The 26267-nt window shown below is 40.1% G+C and overlaps 2 protein-coding genes across 4 annotated transcripts in view; one reads left to right on the top strand and one right to left on the bottom strand.

Moving 5' to 3' along the window:
* gch1 (GTP cyclohydrolase 1) overlaps nucleotides 1-24991 on the top strand; it is a 51515-nt gene extending 26524 nt beyond the window's left edge. For both annotated transcript variants that reach the window (XM_060933668.1, XM_060933669.1), the window contains exons 5-7: nucleotides 19665-19696; nucleotides 20351-20435; nucleotides 21678-24991. In XM_060933668.1, the coding sequence (XP_060789651.1) occupies nucleotides 19665-19696; nucleotides 20351-20435; nucleotides 21678-21804 (244 nt within the window). In that variant the 3' untranslated portion in view covers nucleotides 21805-24991. The remainder of the gene's footprint in view (nucleotides 1-19664; nucleotides 19697-20350; nucleotides 20436-21677) is intronic.
* Nucleotides 1-26267, bottom strand: part of samd4a (sterile alpha motif domain containing 4A) — a 165482-nt gene that overhangs the window by 17283 nt on the left and 121932 nt on the right. The window contains exon 15 of one of the 2 annotated variants that reach the window (XR_009655629.1): nucleotides 1-230. This exon is cut by the window's left edge and continues 346 nt beyond it. The exons of the other annotated variant lie outside the window; for it this stretch is intronic. The gene's annotated coding sequence lies outside the window, so the exon portion shown is untranslated. The remainder of the gene's footprint in view (nucleotides 231-26267) is intronic. 2 annotated transcript variants of the gene reach the window in all.

Here is a 26267-nt window from a genome sequence, read left to right as displayed (position 1 = left end):
TTAATTAGCTTATTGAGCTGTGGCTTGTTTAAATTCTTTAAGGTATGTTTGGAGAAAAAAGGGTGCCAAATTCCAGGAAAAGAACACCTCTCCAGCTCTGAAGCATGGGTGTGGATCGATCATGCTTTGGGGTTGTGTTGCAGCCAGTGGCACAGGGCACATTTCATTGGTTGAGGGAAGCGTGGATTCGAATAAATACCAGCAAACTCTGGAAGCAAACATCACACCATCTGTAAAAAAAAAAAAAAAGTTGAAGTTAAAAAGAGGATGGGTCCGACAATAAGACGATGATCCAAAGCACACCTCAAAATCTACAATGGAATACCTCAAGAGGCACAAGCTGAAGGTTTTGCCATGGCCCTCACAGTCCTCTGACCTAAACATCATTGAAAATCTGTGGCTAGATCTCAAAAGAGCAGTGCATGCAAGACAGCCCAAGAAACTTGTAGAACTGGAAGCCTTTTGCAAGGACGAATGTGTGAAAATCCCCCAGGTACGAACTGAAAGATTATTAGCTGGCTACAAAGTGTTTACAAGCTGTGATACTTGCCAAAGTACTTACTAGGTACTAACCATGCAGGATGCCCAAACTTTTTTGCTTCTGGCCCTTTTCCTTTTTTGTCATTTTGAAAATGTAAAAGATGACAATAAAAAATTTTTTGCTTAAAATATAAAGGGAATGAGTCATCTTTAACTTTATGCCTTTTGGAGATCATTTCATCTTCAACTTGCTTAACTGTTCACAGTAACAGCAATTTTGACCGAGGTGCCCAAACTTTTGCATTGATTGATTGATTGATTGATTTATTAAGGTGAAAATTACATGCAAGTAGGACAGTATACTAATGTACAATTTAAATAAATACATGAAACTAAAACCAAGGATAGCACAACAAAGTGTGAAACACTTATTTTCATTGTGGTCCTAAACTGTATCAGATCAGCAATTAGAATGTTTTACTCCCCTAAGAGAAATCGAACTAATTTCATTAATCTGCACATCAAAATCATCAACTTGTGTACTAGATCCCTAACCTATACAAATCTTCAAGTTGTGGCACAGCAGTTATGCTCATATTTACATAAGAATAATATTTATGAAATGTATCAGTCAGGATTTAGACCTCATCATAGCACAGAGACATCACTGGTTAAAGTAGTAAACGACCTACTGTTGGCGTCTGATCAGGGCTGTGTTTCCCTGCTTGTGTTGCTTGACCTTAGTGCAGCATTTGATACCAGTGATCATTCCATTCTCCTGGATAGACTAGAAAATGTTGTGAGAGTTAAGGGAAAGGCCCTCTCCTGGCTCAGGTCTTCTTTGACTGATTACTATCAGTTTGTTGATGTAAATGGTGATTTTTCTATGCATACTAAGGTAAAGTTTGGTGTTCCACAAGGTTCTGTCTTAAAGCCACTGCTTTTTTCTTTATATAACTCTTTTTTTTTGTTTGTTTTTTTTCTTTTATAACTCTGGGTGGCCTTTCTGTTTCTTCATGTGCAGCAATAAAAGAACCCAGGGTGATTATTGACCCCAGTCTTTCAGTTGAAACTCACGTTGATAACATTACCTGGATAGCTTTCTTTCATCTCAGAAATATCCTTTATGACCCGCCACGCCTACTTAGATCAAAAGGTGCAGGCTGTCTGCTGATATCTCATATAGTGAAGGCTACCTCAGGGGGCAGAGCCTTTTCTTACAAAGCCCCACAGTTATGGAACAGCCTTCCAAGTAGTGTTTGGAACTCAGACACAGTGTTCAAGTCTAGGCTGAAAACATCTTTTTAGTCAAGCCTTTTGTTAATAGTTTTTATTAGATAAAGGAGTAGATCTGAAGGGTCCTCAGGCATAGTGTTTTGGTAAACTGGGATGTATGGATGCTGCCACCCACCCATTCTCACTTGGGTTTGTTGACAGTGTAGCTCCTGTGGAGGACGTCCCGATCTGGACAGTCAAAAGTCACACTTGGAAGACGGTTCTGGACACTTACAGTAATACATTTATGCCTGAGGACTTCAGTTGACTTGCTAACTTTAGGACTGCAGTTGCCATGAACAGTTTTGCACTCAAGTTTCCATCAATGAACAGTTGGTAACTTCAACAAAACAGACTTCATGTTAAAACTATAATGATTTTCCTGGTTTCACAGTTATACTTTGTGACTATATAGGACACAGTTATAGAAGCGAGTTATTTATAATCACACTATCTGTTATCACCCAAATGAGGATGGGTTCCCTTTTGAGTCTTGGTTCCTCTCGAGGTCTCTTCCTCATGTCACAGGGCTCGACATTAAGGACTGCCCGATTGCCCAGGGCAAGTGAAACGTGTATTCGGGCAAGTGGGATATGTCCCTGACATGCCTGACTGGGCAAGTTGGAATGAGCATACATTACGAACTAGCACCACAAAAATTAGGCTTTTTGATCTTTTATTTCAGTTCCTAAAAGCGTCCCTTATTACGTATCCGCCATTATGTCTTGGCTGTTTTCTTAGTCTCGGTTTAATTTACTGCTTTGCAATTTATTTTATATACCCCCGCTGTTGTAGTATGGTACACATACTGTTTATAGACCCCTTGTGCATGACGTCACGCATCACGTGATAATTACAGCTGGGGTCAGACAGACACCGTCTTTCATGCAAGCAAGGCTTAATCTGTCTTCAATATGGTTAATTTTTTTTGCACTGTTTTTGCTTGTTCAAACAGAGAAATAAATAAAATGCATTACCGTCTCCCCGCTATCAAGAAAAATGTTAACAAATAAAAGCAAATGCTTCAAGAACAATGAGGAAATGAGTGGTTAAAGAACACGAGGAGAGGAGCTCAGCCTGAAAACTCCAGAGAAATTCACGATTGTATTTAAAACATATTTTACAAAAACAAAGTCGGAAGTGAGGATGAAAGAGTTTGCTTAAGTTTGTTTTTTTTTTTTTTTCTGCTCACATTCGAGTTAGCGCCTTCATGGAAGTGTTTGATTTTCTGACAGGTGAAGCAGCTTCCTTATTCGACACAGAAAACCCAGATTGGTTTCAAACAACTCGGGCATAAAAAACTCAAGAAGGAGCGACATGCGCAATAAATCCTGAAAGAATTTAAACCTAGAGGTGGATGATGTAACCAAAAAAAAAGATATATAAATATTCTCAAACACAGTACTGTTTAAACATTTTGGCACCCTATTGTTTTCTTCATACAAACTTTGTTGTACTGTAGATTTCTATTTTATGATTTCTACATTGAGTAATGAACCTACAGTCTGAGGGAGTTCTACACAAACACACTTAACTTTACAACGGCTACATGCATGTGAAATGGAAATAAATCGACTAAGGCATAGAAAACTATTTTAGATAAAATTGTTATTGTCCGTTACAAGTAAAAGTAAAAAGTAACCAAATAACCAAACTTAATCAATAACCAAACTTCAACTCAATGTGTGATCTTCATTTTATGTTGCAATTCACAACTGTTCTATGGTTTTCCTAAAAAAAAAAAAAGTAGTACTCGCAAAAGTTCAAGTCAACTTTATTGTCAATAATGCCATATGTGCAGAGAATTGAAATTGTGTTTCCCTCTTATCTGCAGTGCAAACAGTGATAAACATGAAATATAAAATATAGGTACAAGATATAAACTTTAAAAAGAAGAAAAAAAAACGGGGGGGTTATTTTTACACACACAAGCTAAAGCTATCTAAGAAAAGAGTGGCAATCCAGAAAGTGCAAATGTGGCAGTGTGAACAGAATTAACGGTATAAATTTAAATATGGGACAAGTGATAATATTGGGGGGCAAGTGGAAATTAACGGTTTAAAAGTTGATGTCGAGCCTTGTGTGTGATCTTCATTTTATGTTGCAATTCACAACTGTTCTATGGTTTTCCTAAAAAAAAAGGTAGTACTCGCAAAAGTTCAAGTCAACTTTATTGTCAATAATGCCATATGTGCAGAGAATTGAAATTGCGTTTCCCTCTTATCTGCAGTGCAAACAGTCATAAACATGAAATATAAAATATAGGTACAAGATATAAACTTTAAAAAGAAGAAAAAAAAACGGGGGGGTTATTTTTACACACACAAGCTAAAGCTATCTAAGAAAAGACAGTGGCAATCCAGAAAGTGCAAATGTGGCAGTGTGAGCAGAATTAACGGTATAAATTTAAATATGGGACAAGTGATAATATTGGGGGGGCAAGTGGAAATTAACGGTTTAAAAGTTAATGTCGAGCCTGTCATCTAAGGGAGTTTTTCCTTGCCACTGTTGCCACAGGCTTGCTCATTGGGGATAAATTAGGGATTAAATTAGCTCATGTTTCAAGTCTTTAATTTTCTGTAAAGCTGCTTTGCGACAATGTCTGTTGTTAAAAGCGCTATACAAATAAACTTGCCATGACTTGAAGTTACATCAGTGTTAACACCGGGAAGTGTAATTCAGACTTACGGTAAGTATTAACCTGTGTTCTGAGACATGTGTAGGTCACAGTTGCCTCAGGTCAGAAACATGATCCTGCAGTTGTGTTTTTAATGCTGTCATTCCTGAGAGTGTGAAACAGTCAGCATGGTAATGAAGCCTGATTAAAGCAGGCCGTGCTTTGAGCACTACAGTGACGCTGCTCAATCTCTGCCTATGTACATCCAGCTTTCTTTGTGTGTAAGTGTGTAGCATTAAGGAGATAAACTCCAGTGCGCAATGGACCAGATCCTCTGTGACCTTAATACCTCAGGCTTATTATTTAGTGCTTTCTCTTACAATACACACGTGCGTGTGTGCACACACACTACTACTGTGTGTGCAACAGGGTTTACTCAATGAGTGTAGACATGTGCATGTGAAGCAAGTGCTAGACGCCATTGATCAGTTGCTGTCTCTAGTGAAACACAATTTACTGTGGGTGTGGAACGTGAATATAACCTCATGCTGAAACCGAGTGGCTTTATTACTTTTATCAGTGAAAAATAAACAGAAAACTGACTTTTTTTTAATGTTTCTCTTTCACATTATAAGTTAATTCTTCCATGACTGCCACTATAGTGTCCCTCTCTACCTCATCCATCAGTGGAAACAGATCACTGTTCTTTGATGTGTGCATGTGTGCTTGAACACATGCACATGTCTACACTCATTGATTAAAACTCTTGCACACAGTTGTGTGTGTTGCGTTGTGGTAATACAGTAGTTTTTTCATTATTCAGTATCACTATAACACCTGTACCAGTGCGCATATATATATATATATATATATATATATATATATATATATATATATATAATATGTATGTGTGTATATATGTATGTGTGTGTGTGTGTGTGTGTATATATATATATATATATATATATATATATATATATATATGTGTGTGTATATATATATATATATATATATATATATATATATATATATATATATATATGTGTGTATATCAGGGCTTTACATGAACTTTTTTGCTCACCGCCCACTGTGGCTAGTGGTTTTCCCGAGTCACTAGCCATTCAGCCTTTTCACTAGCCACAATTTTGTTGCCAGGAAATCGGAAGTTTTTTATTCACCATGATACATTAAAGTTCAGAAGATCTAGATTTATTTATGAATGGCAGCATATAATGTATCTCTACAGTAGCACTCAAGTATTCAGTGCTGTTAAGGTAGCTCCCTATTGAGGTTTTTCACCTGACGTCACAGGGTCACGTGACGCCCCGGTGTCCGCCATTTTGAAGGTCAAGCTACATACTAACGCTGCAGACAGAGAGGGAGAACCAGCTTGAAAAAAAAAGTGTTACAGACACCGGATCCAGTGTAAATAGCTGCCGGAGCGCGCTCCGGCTTGCTCCCCCTCAAATTAAGCAGCACGCTCCGGCTTGCTCCCGGAGTGCTCCGGCCGAGGTTCCGGAGCGCGCTCCGGCTTGCTCCCCCTCAAATTAAGCAGCGTGCTCCGGCTTGCTCCCGGAGCGCGCTGCTTAATTTGAGGGGGAGCAAGCCGGAGCGCGCTTCGGCAGCTATTTACACTGGATCCGGTGTAAATAGCTGCCGGATCATAATTACAGTAAACTAGTAAATACAGTAATGGAAAAACTTGAGACTGAAAGGTTTTAACAGCCATCCAAATGACTGAACGTAAACATTGCTACAGTAACATACTAGCTATGTTGTTGACATTAGCTAGTGCTGACAGCTAGCTGCTAGTACACTACTACAACACAGACACTGACCCTAATAATACAGTTCTTGGTCATTGCCTGGTAACAGCAAATTTATAACGGGCCATGTCTCAACAGACTAAGAAGTTATTTCAATGACATTTAATAACATTTTGTTTATCCTGAGGACCGAAAGTAAATGAAAATGTGAACAAACCTTAGCTGTAATAAGATGGCGACCACCGGCTCCAGGGACGACCCGCTGATGTAGGCATGTTACCCAGCCTGACACAAAATATTTGTAGGCATCCAAACTCTTATACGCTTTCAGATCAATACCTGTGTATGGCGATGGGTTTTTAACGACATAGGTATACAGATCATGTGGGCCGAAGTCAGGTAAAGACGAGGGCTTCGTGTACTTCCGTACGTCAGTGAACAATCCTGGTGGAAGCAGGTAAACGTCGTTCTCTAAGCCTGCTAACCTCAATTTTTGCAAATACCTCTCCCTCTGCTCGCCCTGTAAATGCCCTACGCCGCTGGATAGTGAAGGTGTTTTCTGCATCTCGCTGCTTTTTCTTTTATGTTTTTCACTTGTCGCCTTCCTCGCATTCAAACTGATTCGAGCCGTGACGTCCAAAATGGCAGCCTCACATGACTTGGTCACGTGGGTGAAAAACCTCAATTTGAAAACATGCAACCAATTCAGAAAAAAATATAAACAGAGTATTCTGTTTATTGAACTCAAATTCAAGCCCCTTACAATATGAAATATTGTATAATATGAAAAATAACATTCAGTACAACTGAACTGATTCTAATATTAAAAGTCCAATTCAAAGCATTTATCATTGACAAACATTTGATGTTTTGATATGCAAGTATTGTGTATTATCAAGTATTATTATGTATATTATGTATTATCTATTAATTGTGTGTGTGTGAACATATGTAGAGACAGACATTAAATGTCTTCATTACATTCATCAGATGAGTCTGAATGATCCATGAAAAATGGTCTTCATGACCTGAGGCTTCCAGCATAGCTGGGGTGGGATCAACTTCTTTCCTATCGCGTGAACGTTTCTAAACAGCAGCTCCATCCTCTCCAGCTCAGCCGACTTCATGATAGCCAGGGACTGAAAGCAATGCTGTCCTGTAGTGCTGTCTTCACTGGTTTTGATGTTATAGTACCGATGTGTGCATTTGACTTTTTGTGGTCCTTTATAGTTTCGAGTTTAAAATTACTGGTGCCTGTCTTTGCCAGACTTTCTACAGTCTTCGCAGTACAGGGTATTTTCGGTTTTGCTATGAACTAGCCAATCTCACTCGAACTTCCATTTGTCATTGAACTGTCTTATCTTCCTATTAGTGTCTTGTTCATCTCCATGGCTGCAGCCAGCTCTGAGGCCCCCGCGATCCGGACCTCGGTCATTTTTAAGAGCTGAAAATACATTTGTACGCTAAATATTCAACCGGATAAAAAAATAAAGAATAACATTAAAACGTCTCCATAAAAAGTGCATTGTTAATGATGTTAAACGTTGATTCTGTCTCTGTTTGGTGCACGCGGCTCTGAGACCAAGAACACAAAAGCGAATGAGCGCACGCATGACTCGGGGGAGGAACGCAGTGCAGGAGACACAGGGTTTCCATGGTAACCATCAGCGCACTTTCATGAAGCTGTTAAATTTACATTTTTGAACTTCGTACTCAGCTGGGATAGGCTCAAGCTTGCCTGCGACCCTGTAGAACAGGATAAAGCAGCTAGAAATAATGAGATGAGATGAAAAAATAAATATATTATTTCCCAGCTTAAGGTTGGTTCGTATCGTGAAATACCGTGACCTCGGCTCAGAGGCCTCGGTCAGTATTTTCAAGACCTCGGTCACGGTATTTCTCGATACGGACCCCCCAGCTGGTAAATAATACACACACACACACACACACACGATGGTACTGTTCCGTCCCGGGTTATGAGAGATGCGTTACACTGATTCTGACATGATGACATCGTGGCTACAGCCTACAAAAAAAAAAACTTACGAATGAGTAGGTACGCCTTTTCGACCAACAGGGAACAGGTTCTTGAACCAATTCCATTCAGGATTCTTTGAACAAGAACAGAATCCGTTCTCTGTGGGTCGAAAAGGGGTAACGTCCCAGTTCGGTTATACTAAACATGAAGAGTTCAGATGCAAAACCCTCTAACTCCACTTGACCACTTTTTGAGAAAAAGGCCATTTTTTATCAGGCCTTTGTATTTAAGTATAGAAACCTAGATTAATTTGAAATCACAAGGTTATTAGTTAGGGAAAACACTGTGTTAATCTCACAAATGTTACTTCAGCAAAATTACTGTTTTTAACAAATATTTTCTTTCTTTTGCGTCAAAACCAGCTAAATCCATAGGTTCTTTGTGTGCAAAAACCTCTAAATCCATTTTTTCCTTACAGACATGGAAGTGTTACAAAATCACCAGAGATACAACTGGAAACATTGAAAATTAGTATGCCACACATATAGGATGGTTGTAATAGTGATGGTGGTGTGGTTGGCACATTCATAGCTAAGTTAATGGACCTATGATCATGAGATAATCGTGTCATGTTTTTAAGCAATACCTAAATAAATACCAACACTCCTCTTCATAAATGAAGGCAAAAGGCCCGTCATGTCAACATTTAAGAAATTCGAAATCCACACAGTTTAAACAATGCCAATAGGTTTATTTTCTTCACATCAGCAGACTTTTGCTTTCCAAGCAAATGATACAAAGTACTAAACCAAATAAAATACATTGGAATAATACTGAAGTGCAATAAAAACCTGGTGTAAACAACGTGAAAATCTTAACACAAATACATGTACAGTAAATGCAACAAGCAATATTCTGCCAAGAAGGGCAAGTTTAAGTTAGTAACATTTAACAACACTGACACAATAACTGTAATAATAATAATAATAATTTGATTTGATGGTAAATAATATTATTTATATTATATTATTATTATTATATATTAATAATATTAATATTATTAATATTAATATTATTTTAATTATTATTAAAATAATAATAATTAATTTGATGGTCACGTCTCTTTGTCGTCTCTTCCCCTCGTCGTCAACTTGTTCTCTCCTCCGCTTAACCGGCATAATATTCAAGTGAGACAGAAGTATAGCGTCCTGTTCAACCTTATCTTTGGACGTGTATAACTGTTTTTTGAAGTAAGCCAGGTCGATCTGAGTTAAGCTTACCGCGGCGCACATCAAGCTGTTGTGATGGCAGACTATTCCATTTTTAACATTTTCGCCGCTATATCGCTTCATTTTCGCTAAATAGCGACCATGATTTTCCACAACACGACGTTTCCTCCGCCCATTCACTGTCTGGAGGACAGGTTCATTCATGCCATCGTAATTCATGTCGGTATTAGCTGCCATTTTGCAAAAATCTTCCTGTGAATAAAGTTTTCCTGACGAAACTTTGTTTACAAACGTTATGGCACGCGAGTCCAGGTCACGTTCTGATTGGTTGTTGAAAGTAGAGGCTTTTGCTGCTAAAGTGAAGTGGCGTTTAGAGGTTTTTGATACTAAACCGATATTTTAGACAAGACGGGGAGTGGTTTTTATGTAATTTTTTTACAAAAATATTTCAGTTACATATACTAGATGTAGACAGGATTCACACAACATCATTAACTCATTTTTCACAGAGATGGCGTTTAGGGGGTTTTGCATCTGAACTCTTCACATAGGCACCAATGGAACGCTGATCAGCCAATCAAATTAGTGAGTCTGTATATTACTGAACTGTTGTATAATTAGTTAATTAGATGATTATACCTGAACCAGGGGAAAATGGTGCATTCCAGGACCACATTCAGGAACCTGTGGTGTAATGTGAACGTGGCCATATTTTGCCTCTAGTGGCTTTCCATATAGGATGCGCCATCAAAACCCTATATTCAGTATCTTGAAAGAGGCTAAAGAGGAGCTCAAGAGGAGCTCGTATGACTCTCTGAGCAGATCGGGTTTACTTTTCAGGTTTATTCCGTACTACATGTGCAGCAGCGCAGTTGTAGCCTGCCTTGTTTGTGATTTTTAAAAACAAATCATTCGATAAGCCAAAGCAATAGAGTGGAAAGTTTCAACTTGTGTTTGCCTTGGATAACTTTGCCTAAAACATGGTGGTGTATCCTGGTTTTTTTTTTTTTCCCCCAGAATGTTTTTTTTTTTGCGTGTAGGTGTAACGGATGCCAGATTGTTAATGTATCTTAGTTCCATAGGCTACATGGTTAGGGTATCTTTTGTCCTCATTGCTTGGGCCAGATCAAACCATTAAACAAGCTTAAATTATTCTTACTCTTGCCACATACATGATTTTTTTTTTTTCAAAACTGATGATATTCAGTTCAAACACCATTAAAAGTAATTTCAGGAATAGATCTCGTGTGATGTGTAATTCACCCCTCTCATTAATATGGCGAACATGTTTCGGTGCGCGCTTTTCGCATCACGGACCTCGGGGATTTTAAAATGCTGCTCCGGCCCTGCTCATCTCTGCCCCTTTTTCCCTGAGCAGCAGGGTTTGAAACTCCAGCTATGTGCCGCCACATAGTGCGCTTGTCAGTCGTCAGCAACTTTGTTGCTTTGTTCATTAGCCGCAGGTTACTGTATCACTGATTTTATCTGAGACATTAATGAACGTTCTAAACAATTCTAACATGTCAGAATGTTTATGCAGGTGCTCCTGGGAGTTGTAGGCACGTGATATTACACTGCAATGCGTTTATTATATCAGATGCCTTCAGAGAAAACTACAATTAAAATATATTGTCATACCACAGAATAAACCACCCGCCAAAGTGGCTAGTGGGACTGAAGTTATTACCCGCCAAAGCCGAATTTTACCCGCATTTGGCGGGTGGGCGGGTGCTAATGTAAAGCCCTGAGATATATATATATAGTGTGTGTAAATGAGTACACCCCCTTTGAAAAGTAACATTTTAAACAATATCTCAATGAACACAAACGATTTCCAAAATGTTGACAAGACAAAGTTTAATATAACATCTGTTTAACTTATAATGTGAAAGTAAGGTTAATAATATAAACTTAGATTACACATTTTTTAGTTTTACTCAAATTAGGGTGGTGCAAAAATGAGTACACCCCACAACAAAAACTACTACATCTAGTACTTTGTATGGCCTCCATGATTTTTAATGACAGCACCAAGTCTTCTAGGCATGGAATGAACAAGTTGGCGACATTTTGCAACATCAATCTTTTTCCATTCTTCAACAACAACCTCTTTTAGTGACTGGATGGTGGATGGAGAGCGATGCTCAACTTGTCTCTTCAGAATTCCCCAAAGAAAATAATTTCTTTACACCACAAAGGTGAAGGCTACAAGAAGCTCAGCAAAGCTTTACTTGTCAGTCAGAATACTGTCGCAAAAGTGGTACAAAAATGTAAGAAAGATGGAACTGCAACCATCTCACAGAGACGTCCAGGTCGTCCACGGACGTTAACAACTCGACAGGAGCATCTTCTGATGAGAAGGGTTGAAGAAAATTGGCATGCGAGTTCACTGCAGTTATCTAAAGAAGCAGAAAGCCAAACTGGGGTGACTATTTCCCTTGACACTATACGGCGTACACTGCAGAGGAATGGCATGCATGGATGCCGTCCACAAAAGAAGCCTCTCCTAAAGCCCAGGCACAAAAAAGCCCGCCTAGAGTTTGCCAGGGCCCATGCTGACAAAGATGAAGACTACTGAGACTCTATACTCTGGAGTGATGAGACCAAGATAAATGTTTTTGGAACTGATGGCTTCAAAACTGTATGGCGTCGCAAAGGCGAGGAATACAAAGAAAAATGCATGGTGGTGGTGGCAGTGTCCTTATGTGGGGCTGCATGAGTGCTGCTGGTGTCGGGGAGCTGCATTTCATTAATGGCATCATGAATTCACAGATGTATTGCTCTATACTGAAAGAGATGATGTTACCATCACTCTGTGCCCTTGGTCGTTGTGCACTTTTCCAACATGAGCAAGGCAAGTTTATTTGTATAGCGCATTTCATACACACAGGCAATTCAATGTGCTTCACAAAAAATAAAAGCATAAGAACAGTAACAAAGAAAGTAAAAGTAAAATCATTAAAATCCAAGATTAAAAAGAAATTAAAATAAAGAACAGGCATAAAAACGGGTCAGGGGTGAAAAGGTGAGAAGGGTGCGCGAGTGGTGACGTGGCCTCTGGTGTTGTTTTATTTTGTTTGGGGGGTCGTCCCCCAGAATAAATATTATAGCCTCCTTACTAAGTATACTGTATTGACATTTGCACAAGGACATACAGTACAAATACATGTAGTTATAGTGAAATTATGCCCTGGAAAAAAATGCGAATAATAGAACGAAGAAAGTGGAGAACACAAGGAATAGTGATCATTTTTTCCTTTTATTTGCCTGGACCACCAGTGTCTCCATGGCCCACTTTCGCCGAGTTGCCACATGTTTCAGCCTTGCCTGCTTCTCTCCTTCAGCAGTCTGTTTCTTGGCCTGCTGAGCACTGCAAGTTGCTTGAGAGCCATACTTGCTCTGCTGCTGCTGCTTTTCCTCCTTGTTCACCCTCTGCTGGTGTTTGTATGTGGCTGCTGCAGAGTTAATGTTCTTGCACAATGTTCTGTCCACTTTCCCAAACTTCACGTCCTCCCTTCTAAAGAGCTGCATAGCTGTCTTCCCCCTGGACATCAGCGTGTGCTTGACCGTCTGTATTGCATTAAATGTTTCCACATTCATGTTGCCACTCCTTTGATCAATTACATCAAAGGCAGGACTACAGTTATTATGGACACTGATGAATATGAACGGAAAATGAGGGAATTACTCAGTGACAACGCATTTGAGATTTTAAGAAAAGACCCAACCGAAGACAAGAAAAAGAAACTTAAAGCACTACTCAAACCGCTACTCGATGAAAATAAAATTGTATGCTTGTTTATCTATCATTTAGTACCCACAGCCAACGTCATCCCCAGGATTTACGGCACACCAAAGATACACAAACCAGGAACACCATTACGCCCCATAGTAGATAGCATTGGTTCAGTGACATACAACCTATCAAAAGCACTCACCGAAATAATTAAACCATTACTAGGACTCACGGACCAACACTGCAAAAACTCAAAACAACTGGCAGAAGAACTAAAAAATATCAAAATACAGCAAGATGAAGTTTTCATATCACACGACGTCATATCTCTTTTCACCAGAACACCCACGGAAGCCACCATACAGGTAGTACAAGAAAAATTAAAAACAGATAGGACGCTCAAGAAACGCACAAACCTCACTGTACAAGACATCACGCAGCTCCTTCAATTCATCGCCACGTCCACATACTTTCAGTTCAGGAATATAATTTACAGACAGAAGGAAGGTTTTGCCATAGGAGACCCATTATCAGCCATCATGTGCGTTTTTTTCATGGAAGATCTGGAGCAGAGAGCACTCACTACAATATCAGCAGAATACAGGCCAACACTCTGGAAACATTACGTGGATGACATACTGGAAAAAGTGAAGAGGGGACACACTCAACAACTTACCGACCATCTCAACACCATAGACAATACCGGTAATATAAAATTCACACATGAAGAGGAAACGGAGCAGTCAATAGCATTTTTGGATTTAAAAATACATCACACAGAAGAAGGGGACATCAAAATAAAAGTACACAGGAAACCCACACACACCGACCAATATTTAAACTGGACTTCCGAACACCCCATAATGCACAAAATATCAGTAGTCAGAACATTACATGAACGCGCAACAATAATCACAGATCCACAGGACAAAGAACAGGAGGAACAACACATACAACATGCACTGAAGGCATGTCAATATCCACAATGGGCAATATCCAAAGGGGCGGAACAGGTCAAGAATAATAAAACACAGAAGAAAGAGAAAAAACAAACCAACAAATAAGAACACAGGGGAGTGGTGACATTACCATACATCATAGGAATAACGGAACACATTCAAAGAGCAATGAGGAAACACAACATTAACACACCTGTCAAACCATACACAACACTCCGTCAGAACCTGGTTCATCCCAAAGACAAAATACATCCGGACAACAGATGCAACACCATATATGAGATTCCATGCCAATTATGCAATAAAACTTACATCGGGGAGACAGGAAGGAGTTTCAACACAAGAAAAAATGAACATAAGAAAGAGTGCGAAAAGGAGACAGCTACAAGGCAAACCCGAACAATAAAAGAAAAGGCACAACAGGAAAATTATAAGTCAGCTATAACAGATCACTGCAAAAGGGAAAATCATATTATGGACTGGGGGAATGCCAGAGTCATCCGCACAGAAGATAATAAACATCAGCGCTGGATCAGGGAGGCCATGGAGATCCGTAAGCGAAGTCCGAGGACCATCAACCGGGATGAGGGAGCATACATGCTCCCTCGTGCCATCTTGCAGGGGACGAACAGACAGTAGAAGGCGTGACCGACCTGTCAAACCAGACAGGAAGGCCACGCCTTCGGAAACATCAGCTGATAAAAGATGCGTCACCAACAACATCCGGTGACACACTGAGGAAGACGACAGTCGTACGTTGAAACATGTCAGGTAAACAAACCTAAAAATTAGATGTCAGATAAAAAAAAGAAAAATACTAACTATAGATAAAACTATTGTTTGATGCAGGGCTCTACACCAACTTTTTTTTTTCAGGAGCACACGTGCTCCTAAGTTAAAAATTTTAGGAGCACAGGGAAAAAAATGGGGGCACAAGCACAAGTAGGTTTTCATTTTAGAGGTTTATTGCAGCCAAACCTTAGACACACCAACACATAAAACGCAAAATTCAATTGAGAATGAATGAATGAATGAACGAATGAATAAAATGAATAACGAACAACTGAATAAATGAACAAACAGTAGCTAAACAGAGAGCAGAGCTAACAACATCATCAAGGACAGCTCCCACCCTGGCTCTGAGTTCTTTGACTTGCTGCCCTCAGGCAGGCGTTACAGGTGCATCAAAGCAAGGACCAACAGACTCAAAAACAGTTTTTTCCCACAGGCCATAACCACCTTGAACAATTAGCCTTTTTCACATTACGTCACTTGCAGGGGAACTCCTATCCGTTTTCAGCCTTTTGAATGGAAGAAGAGGTATACGGCGGCAACATATGTTAACAAAACTGTGCCATTCACAGATAAGATTGATAATAATATTGCGCATTGTTATTTATCATTACGTATTGTTAGCGACCATTCCAGTCACCTATCTGCCTTGTTTTGGAGAGGAAGTTTACTGACTTTCTATGGTTGCTACTTGTTAGCCAGCAGATTAGCATGCCGCCTCTTCTTCCATTCAAAAGGCTGAAAACGGATGTGAGGTTCTTCTGCAAGTGACGTAATGTGAAAAAGGCTAATTGCATGCACTGACTGATGCCACTTCTGGCAGGTGCAACAATGCACCAACAAAGACCTAAAAGGACAATATTCTCACACTTACCTGATACAGTGCAATACTTATTACAGTGCAACCTCACGGAGCAACTTTTTAGTTTTTATAGCTTTTGTATATTTTATATTTCTACACTTTTACATCCATACCCAATACAATGCAATACCAAATACAGTGCAATATCCTGAGTTTTGTAGCTGAACTGAGTTTCTATAACTAATGTGCAATTAACATATGCAGCTCAACACGCCCAGTTGTGTATATATATTCTTTGTTTTTCTGCTGTGTTGTGACATGCACCATTTGTATATGCTGTATATTATTTGTTTTTCTGCTGTGTTGTATGTTCCCATCTAAATGTTTGCACTGGGGTGTGTGCTTTCCATCTCATTATATAATTTTCCTGCACCTTCTCCTGTCGTTCTAGCTTTCTTCACTACACTTTCTTCCTCGTCCGTTCTTTTATTCTTGTTTCCACCATCATTGCTTTTAAAAAACGCCGTTATTCTCTGCATAGCGAATATATTTCTCAGCTCGGTCCAAACCAGCTCTCAGTTATCTCTCAGTTGAATAATCTGATCTCATCTCATCTCATTATCTCGAGCCGCTTTATCCTGTTCTACAGGGTCGCAGGCAAGCTGGAGCCTATCCCAGCTGACTACGGGCGAAAGACGGGGTACACCCTGGACAAGTCGCCAGGTGAATGATCTGATGAATCCCTAAAAAGCACTTTTCCCACCTAATGCCACACCCACAACATACAACCGTGGGAAAGAGGGGCAATCACAGAAAGATGTGGCAGAACGGCAAAAAAAAATGTAACTTTTTCACTCTCCCCCCGGCTACCATGGGAACCACTGCAGGTGCAAGACGGGGCAATGCACGCAACTACAGACAGGGAGCAAGGCGCAGGCAGAACACACACACACGCACACACAACACTGAACACACACACTTGCAACAATACAGGCCGTTACTCGTTACACTATATTAGGTAGGCTATCCAGCGCTGGATTTACATACTTTGCAGTTTAACGTTTGATACATTTTAGAATGTTAAACTCGTCGCGTCTGTGCTCAGTGCTTTCCTAAATTGTCGGCCGCAAGAAGCCCTCGCACGAATGCGTGTTTTTTTTTCATCATTCGCATGCTGAAAAATTCGCTCGCAAATGCGAGTGAAATGTGCACACTGTAGAGCCCTGGTTTGATGTACGTTATTCTAGCTGGCTGAGCCAAATTTTAATAGATGGCGGCTCAATTTGGCGCAAAAAATTGTTGGCTGGCTTTGGCTGAAAGTCTAAATGGCGCAAATGGCGGCGCCTGGCGGCGGCTTTGGGGTCTAGTGTGTGTGTGTGTATATATTTGTGTGTGTGTATATATATGTGTCAGAAAACAGAATCCAGGGACACATGTCTGCCCGGGGGCATTTTGAGTTATTGACATATTCAGAAAGTACAGTTTCTAAGCTTTCCAATGATGCCTTCCATGTGGAGATCTGACAATATTTGAAGAATGGGTGGCCTTTTGAAAGTGTATACTTCTTAAAACAGAAAAGGGAGAAAATCGCCCTCAAAGTTTTCCATCTCAGCTACTCTGGGTGTAGGGCGGGCACATAATGGTGCTCATTTGCATGATATTAAGGAAAGCTCTACCCCCTACTAGCTAGCACGATACTACTTTCATGTAAACAAAGATCACCACGTCAATTTTCCTTCCATGCAAAGTATGCCCAACACAATTATGAAGTACAAAAATAAGTCTTAAAGTATAGACCCCTTTCACTGACGTCACCCGAAACCGGAAGTAAACAGACCCTGCGCCATTTTGGAAGACCAACAAACTCGTGATAAGGGGATAATAACGGCAGCGGTATGTGAACCCACGAGAATAAAGTGGAGTGGCAAACGACTTAAACAAACAAATCTGAGCTGTTTTATTTATGATTTATTGGCCCAACAGTAGACTTGAAAGAAACCTGTGTGAGACTTGGCAAAAAACTGTGGATATAATGGATAAGTCTGTGCATGATCTGTGGACACTTTGAGGTAAGCAAACGCAAGAAATTCAGATTTAAAACATGCTAAAGTGGCCCCAAGTTGATAACTGTATGAGGAGCAAGCCTCCCAGACGTCTACAATTTAATAATAATAATAATAATTTAGGATGGTTTGGGGCTTGCTCGCTGCTGCCAGGTTGGTTGTTGAGTAGCCTGACTGTTTTTTTTTTCCTTGCGTGTGGTATCATTGTTGACGCGAGGTTGTTTTTTGAACATGCCAATGCAGACACGATTTCCCTTGATGAGTTATGACTTCAGACGCGATGCGTGTGTGCAGGTGTGGAGTCCGCGTGATATGTGCGTAAGATAGGCTTCTCGTGTTTGGAGATCCACGCTCCGAGACAAGCGCAAGCACACACACCCCCAAGGGAAAAAAGGGGCCCCCAAAAAATATCGGCATAGTTCGAACACTGAGTGTAGGCACTGGGTGTAAACAACAAATAGTTTACAATGTCTGGGTAGCAAACAGATGGCAGAATTGGTGTCTGGTCCTCCTTATGTTTCCATTCTCCCTTGCCCCGAGTCTTATCATATGGGTCAAACCCATCAATCACAGCCAGTTTCTCCACATACCGTGCCCTTTCTGCAACTGGTAATGTACTCACATAACCAGAATTATCAGCCATCGTGTCACTTTACTCTCGCTCGTACTTTGTTTTATATTGAGAGTGCATGTACTTGGTCTTCCAATATGGCGCCTAACAAAATCTCGCAGCACGGTGACGTCATGTGAAAGGGGTCTATACTTTAACGGTTTGTGGTTGAAAAATTACTCACACCGTAAGAAAGAAAGATAGCACAATGATGACACAACTAACACAACACTAGTTTCATGTAAAGCCTCGGTCACAACCGGCCGTACCGTGCTCCTACGGCCGGTCTACATGCAAAAAACGCAAGAAACGCACGGAGGGCGCGTGTGAAACGCACGAGAGCGCGCATGTGATGTGCTGATTTTCGAGCCGCAGACCGGCCGCAGAGGTTCTTTGTCATGTCAAACAAACTCTACAGGCGCTTACGGTTTTTTTTTTCAGGTTGCAAGACAAACTTATGGCCAACGCGCGTCTTTCTCCGTAAACAAAAAAAAAAAACGCAGCGATTTGGGAAACGCCAAAAATCGCATGGCCAAAAAATCGTACGTCCGGTTGTGACCTAGGCTTAACCAAACCACAACACTCTCCGTTACATGCAAAAATAACCACACAGCCTTAGATTAATAAACTTACCCCATCAGAAAGAGAAACGGCGCCTTGCACACACCAATGCCTCCGATGGAATGTAATCCTAGAACGGTCCGTGTATCATCCGATCATTCAAGTATTCCATTCAATCTGGAAAACGAGGTTGCGGGTTTTTTTTGCTAGAAATGGTTATCTCTGATGTAAATACCGTGTGTCTGTTTGCTTCGCGGTGTTTCAGCTCCTCTGCGCTCTGTTTAACTTGCTCATTCCATAGTGAAATTACATGCCTCTATGCAGGTTAAGTAGCCATGTGTTCAGCTCGCATCATACAGCTGATTCGCGAAAAAAAAAAAAAAAGACTTAAATCATCATGTGAATGGCCCATATGGTAATTTACCCACACCCCCCAGCAGGCTACAGTCCTGACAAAAACGAGACAATTTGCAACAAAAAATGTATGCTTTTCCAACAAAACAATCTATTATCTGAAATACTGATTGCATTCTTCAAGATCTCAACTTGCACATGATGGAAAAAAACAAAAATCACAAATTTCGAAAAAAAATGCTTCTTTTGCGATTATCTCGGATTCGTTTCGGCCGACATGTGTCCCTGGATTCGGTGAGGGGTCATATATATATATATATATATATTTGTGTGTGTGTGTGTGTATATATATATATATATATATATATATATATATATATATATATATCACATCACACACCCACAAATATATCAGCATGCCTCTGTGTTTCTCTCACTGCAGAATTGTTGAAATCTACAGTAGAAGGTTGCAAGGTAACATATCTACTTTTATTAAACAACTAATTTTCTCTTACTTTCTCCTCTCTTTACTCTAGTCTTTCCATACCTTACCCCCTTTCCCTCTTTTCTTTCTCAGGACTTTCTTTCTTCATGTCTGTTGGTCATCCTTTATTTATCTATTCTTTCTTTCTTTCTTTCTTTCTTTCTTTCTTTCTTTCTTTCTTGGTCATTATCCATCCATCCCCACTCTCTCCATTTTTTCTTTTCTCAGTTTTCCCTGTCTCTCTACATCAGACTATTATTTCTATACCTTTATCTTTCCCTTTTCTATCTTTTATCTATTTTTCTGACTGTTCCTGTCTTCACATCCTGTCATTTCTCTATTGATGAATTTTTCTCATACTCTTGCTTCCTATCTCTTTTTTATCTCTCCTTCAATTTTTTTTCTTTTTTGTCTTTTTATCTTTACCTTCTCTATTTCTTTCTTTCGCCCCCTCTGTTTTGTGTTTATTTTTCTCCCTCTTTCAAACTGTGTATGTGTGTTTGTGTTCGTGTGTGTGTGTGTGTGTTCATGTTCTGTCACTCTCATGTTAATGCCCAGGTCTGTGCTGATTCTGATCAATGCATCAGCCAGAAACCTTGGCAAGGTCTGTGTGATTCCAAGGTTGTGTATTTTGTTGATTTCAGTCCAGGAGCGTCTCACTAAACAGATCGCCATTGCCATCACTGAAGCTCTACAGCCTGCCGGAGTCGGAGTGGTCATCGAGGCAACGTATGAACTCCTTTATTCTCACACAGCATGTGTCTACCTTTTTGTGCTAATTTAAATTTGTGCATAAAAAAATGAAAATATCCACCATTTGGAGCCAGGTGACCTCCAGACGGCTCCCAAGTGAAGGAAATCCTGCGTAAATGAGAGGAGAAACATAATGAAAGCAGATGCTTCCAGACTAAAGTGCTTCTTGATACAATTACACAATAAATGCCAATCCAAAGAGATGAAAACGAGGCACAAACCAGACTAGCAAACAGAAACAGACTCTGTAATGTCTCACAAGCGTGGACTGGTTGCTGGTGCTTGGGGCTTATCAGCTGACCTGAGGATGGACTGAGGATTATGGGAAGTGTACTTTGTTGTCATGATGTGTCGAGGGAAGCAGGTAATCAGGCAGGTGTGACAACATTAAAAATGTTGACCTTAAATTTGGGTCACCTTATTCAGTATTGGAAGATGTGTTCGATATTGAAGCAGAGTCTTATTAGCAACAGTGACTAAAGCGATGCTTGCTTTTAGTATATTTAGTCTTCATATACAGCATACACAGTAAGGGCTCTGATAGTTCTCTTATGCAGCTGTTTGACTTTTTCCCCCACGTGTCCCCACAGTACAAAGTTCCTCTGAATTTTGAACTTTATCCTATGATGAAACATTTCTGTCCTGGTCTCTTCCAGGATGATCCTGTCCCCATTCACAAAGCATGAGAGCTCGCTAAATGGATTAATGAGGAATGAAAAGGATGTACAGTAAATAATACGCTATGGCTTTTAGTCACCAGATCTCAGGTTATGAGAGATTTTGGAAGTTTGTTTTAGACAGCGATTAAGGAAACTGCTTTAGGACAGAAAAACGCTAAATAGAATATCGTTAAGTCAAGCTAAGGAATACAATATGATTTCTCAGTGATCTTAGGAAAATATTCGTAGTGGGCGAATGCACTTTAGTGTCACAGGTGTCTAAAATATTGGCACGAGGAAGTTCTAATTTTCTAAACTGGCGAAAAAAGATACGTTCCACAGTTTGACCTGTTGACTATTGTAACCCAGAGCCTGAGATAATCATGGCCTCAGGTACAGAAATCTAAATACATTTTGAAGCTTTAAGCAGATGGAACAGTAATCTTGAGGTATAAAATAATCCTTCAATATTGAGCTTAAATGGAGATCTGTGTTCTACAGGAAAAAGTGTGAAAGTGCTTTGTTCATGTTTTCGTTGTCCTCTCTCTCTTTGTGATAGTCACATGTGTATGGTGATGCGAGGCGTGCAGAAGATGAACAGTAAAACGGTGACGAGCACCATGCTGGGTGTTTTCCGCGAGGACCCCAAAACCAGAGACGAGTTCCTCACATTGATCCGGAGCTGAGACGACCTACCGTGTGTGTAGATCAGACACCCTTCTCCGACACATCACTCACCATCATGTTTATTCTGTATTGGCCTCTAAGGGAGGCTGTGCTGCTGTCACATGTGTTCTCCCAGAGGCAGATGTGGGAGATACCTCAGTTAAGCCATCCCTCCTAGTGTGTGTGTGTGTGTGTGTGTGTGTGTGTGTATTCACTTGAACAGGGATTCCGAGTGATGTTTCACAATTTTCCAGTGGTAAAATCAATTAAAGCTTCATGGATTCAAATTCTAAAATAGCCAACAGTGTTTATTGTTGTGGTAACATCATTTTATTATTTTTGATAAATGAGATAAAACCTTTTAACCACATATTTATTCATTCAGCAGATCCATTTATCCAAATCTGTTTATGAGCAATCCAGTCCAAGCACAGAAATGAGCTGCTGAGGGTTAACCCTCAGTTTAACCCTAAGACAGTCTTATGGTTATTTTAAACGTAAAAGCAACCACTGCCGTATTTATATCCAAAGAGCTGATCTGCATTAAAGCTGCAATATGTAACTTTTTTTTTTTTTTATGGAAAACTAGGAGTTGAATTGTTTAGTCAGGGTAGAAAAAGTGTGTCCTTGTGTAGAGGCAAACCATGTTTTGGTTGACTTAGCCAGAATTGCAGCAGTAGGGTGGCCAGTTCCTTTCTGCACCCTCACACATTCACACCTATGGACAGTTTAGTGTCACCAATTAGCCTAACCTGCATGTCTTTGGATTGTGGGGGAAACCGGAGCACCCGGAGGAAACCCATGCAGACACGGGGAGAACATGCAAACTCCACACAGAAAGGCCCCCATCAGCCACTGGGCTCGAACCCAGAACCTTCTTGCTGTGAGGTGACCGTGCTAACCACTACACCACCATGCCGCAAAAATTACATACTGCAGCTTTAATAGACAGCATTTGTGCACATGTAGTCGAGCCAAAAGAAAACCAGCCATGTACCATTTCACTGATCAAGAGTTAGTAAAACTTTTACAATACTGTGTGTAAAATGTTAAACTGATAGAGGTCAGAGATTATCATCTCATCTCATTATCTTTAGCCGCTTTATCCTGTTCTACAGGGTCGCAGGCAAGCTGGAGCCTATCCCAGCTGACTACGAGCGAAAGGCGGGGTACACCCTGGACAAGTCGCCAGGTCATCACAGGGCCGACACATAGATACAGACAACCATTCACACCTACGGTCAATTTAGAGTCACCAGTTAACCTAACCTGCATGTCTTTGGACTGTGGGGGAAACCGGAGCACCCGGAGGAAACCCACGCGGACACGGGGAGAACATGCAAACTCCGCACAGAAAGGCCCTCGCCGGCCATGTGGCTCGAACCCAGGACCTTCTTGCTGTGAGGCGACAGCGCTAACCACTACACCACCGTGCCGCCCGTCAGAGATTCTGATTTGGTTAAAACTGATCAACGCTGTGTTTCTGATTGGTTTAAATTGTGATGGCCTGAAATAATAAATGAATTTTAATCTGGACTTAAACATACAAAATGTTTCTGTATTTCAATCATTTTCTGATTAATTTTAATCACAGATCTGTGTATCCAAACTGTGCTGTAATTTTTTTGTCACGTGTCAGTGTGTGAGGTGTGTAGTTCAGTCATCACCCAAACCGTAGTAACTTTGTTCTGTGTAACTATTGAACCATGCAGCCAATGGGCTACATCGCATTATGTTGTGTACTCTGTGTATGTATGTATGTATGTATCAGGGCTTGACATTAAGGACTGCCTGATTGCCCGGGGCAAGTGAAACGTGCATTCGGGCAAGTGGGATATGCCCTCGACATGCCTGACTGGGCAAGTTGGAATGAGCATATATTTATGTTGTCAGAGGAACACAGTCCTGTGCAAAATATTTATATATATTGGGTTTTTTTTTCTATATCATCCACCTCTAGGTTTAAAAAAATAAAACACCCACAACCTACACACTAAACAATAATTTTAAACTCAAACATTATCCTGCCTATCATGATGCAGCGTGGTTTTTTTTTTCTTTAAACCTAGAGGTGGATGATATAACAAAAAAAAAAGATATATAAATATTCTCAAACACAGTACTGTTCAAAAGTCTTGGCACCCTATTGTTTTCTTCATACAAACTTTGTTATACTGTAGATTTCTATTTTATGATTTCTACATTATCGAGTAATGAACCTACAGTCTGAGAGAGTTCTAAACAAACACACTTAACTTTACAACGGCTGCATGCATGTGAAATGGAAATTAATCGACTAAGGCAGGAAAAACTATTTTGGATAAAATTGTTATTGTCCGTTACAAGTAAAAGTAACCAAATAACCAAACTTCAACTCAATGTGTGATCTTCATTTTATGTTGCAATTCACAACTGTTCTATGGTTTTCCTAAAAAAAAAGTAGTACTCGCAAAATATGGGGCAAGTGATAATATTGGGGGGCAAGTGGAACTTAAACCCCCAGGGCAAGTGGGTTTAAAAGTTAATGTCGAGCCCTGTGTGTATGTATGTATGTATGTAGGTAAGTAAGTAATAGTGTTACTTTAACCTTCTAAATGTCTGTATCAAAGGCTATCAGTGTTCATGCCTCTGCGAGGATGCTCTTCTTTTTCTCTGTTGATGAAGGACCAAAGTTTGAAGTTGCAGTTGAGATGTAAAAAAGATCTCAACTTTGATAACTATGTTGATAAATATGAACTCTCATATCAGAGCAGCAGTGATGCACACAATAGAAATCCAAGAAAATATAGATGGAAAACTGAGGCTCAAAGAAATGTTTACTATTAAAATATTTATATACAAATAAAATGTTAATAACATAAAGAGAAATTCTATTTACTCATCAGTGCACATCAGGTTTAGATGATATATTGGGACATTTTAATTTGAAATGTACCACCTAAATGTATTTGTTGTATTTTTGTGTTTCAATTATATTCAGAAGAATTAATATATAATTTTTGATGTGTGTATGCACGCGTGCGCTCACGTGCGTGTGTTCTACATAAATGTAAGTGATAAAGCGAGTACTTAACATTAGTGCTCCAGTACTATTCACGTGGCCTTCTTCACCAGGACTCACCCAGTCTTGTATATACTTCACTGTTCATTTACAGCAAACTGGTGTTAAATTAATAAGAAAATAAATTGTTTGAAAATCGATTATAACCATGCTGATTTTTTGTTGTTGTCTTTACTAGAAAGAAGCAAACCAGCTTCTTAATGGCCATCTTTGGATAGTTACAGGTTCTTTGCTTTCTAAAGGACAAATTATTATTATTATTATTATTATTATTAATTTTTCCTTTGTTTCCTGCTCTATTCACTTTTGAAGCTGAGTCCATCCCTTACACTTGGGGCTACCATGAGGGTGTGATGGGTTTATTTGATAAAGTCATTCTTATTATGTGAGCAGTTCCAAAGAGGAAGATCTTCTGCGTATCTTGATGTTACCGGGGATTTTCTTGGTGTATTTCTCCATCCCTTTCTTGACCAGACCAAGAGCTCCCATAACCACTTGTATGCATACATGTCAACCTTTGGTCAATCAAACCTGTATAACCAACCTCCAAAATCCGTATTTCCCTTATAAAATCCGTATAAGATGCAAATTAAAATAATTTACCTAAAATTTGAATGATAATTAACAATGATATATCCCAGTTACTTTTTATTCAATATTGATAACAATAAACCTTCAGAATGAATACAAAGCTCCAATGTTTGACAAAAACACAAAGTGTTATCAGCGTAGTTATGAAGGAAATACTTCGTTGTTTGGAGACAGCTTTCACCGAGCGGCTATTATGCACGAGACTTCATCTCATCTCATTATCTCTAGCCGCTTTATCCTTCTACAGGGTCGCAGGCAAGCTGGAGCCTATCCCAGCTGACTATGGGCGAAAGGCGGGGTACACCCTGGACAAGTCGCCAGGTCATCACAGGGCTCACACATAGACACAGACAACCATTCACACTCACATTCACACCTACGGTCAATTTAGAGTCACCAGTTAACCTAACCTGCATGTCTTTGGACTGTGGGGGAAACCGGAGCACCCGGAGGAAACCCACGCGGACACGGGGAGAACATGCAAACTCCACACAGAAAGGCCCTCGCCGGCCACGTGGATCGAACCCGGACCCTCTTGCTGTGAGGCGACAGCGCTAACCACTACACCACCGTGCCGCCCACAAGACTTCATATTAGCCACAAAGTCAGGAAAATCTGTTCGTAAAATTGTTATAATGACCAAATACAATGAAAAGTATTTTTCCAGTCTCACCTGTGAAAGGTAATCCCATGTGATCTCATTTGGACAGTAAACCTGTTGGTACAGTTAAACGCAGCACATGAATGAGGCATCTTTATTCTCGGCTACTGTCTAGACACTATACCAGAGACGGTTGAAGAATCTCCACTTTGCCACATCCAATATGGCGG

The sequence above is a fragment of the Neoarius graeffei genome, chromosome 11, assembly GCF_027579695.1.
Source record: "Neoarius graeffei isolate fNeoGra1 chromosome 11, fNeoGra1.pri, whole genome shotgun sequence".
Lineage (NCBI taxonomy): Eukaryota > Metazoa > Chordata > Actinopteri > Siluriformes > Ariidae > Neoarius > Neoarius graeffei.
Note: the sequence above shows the minus strand (reverse complement) of the source record. Positions and strands in the feature narration are given on the sequence as shown.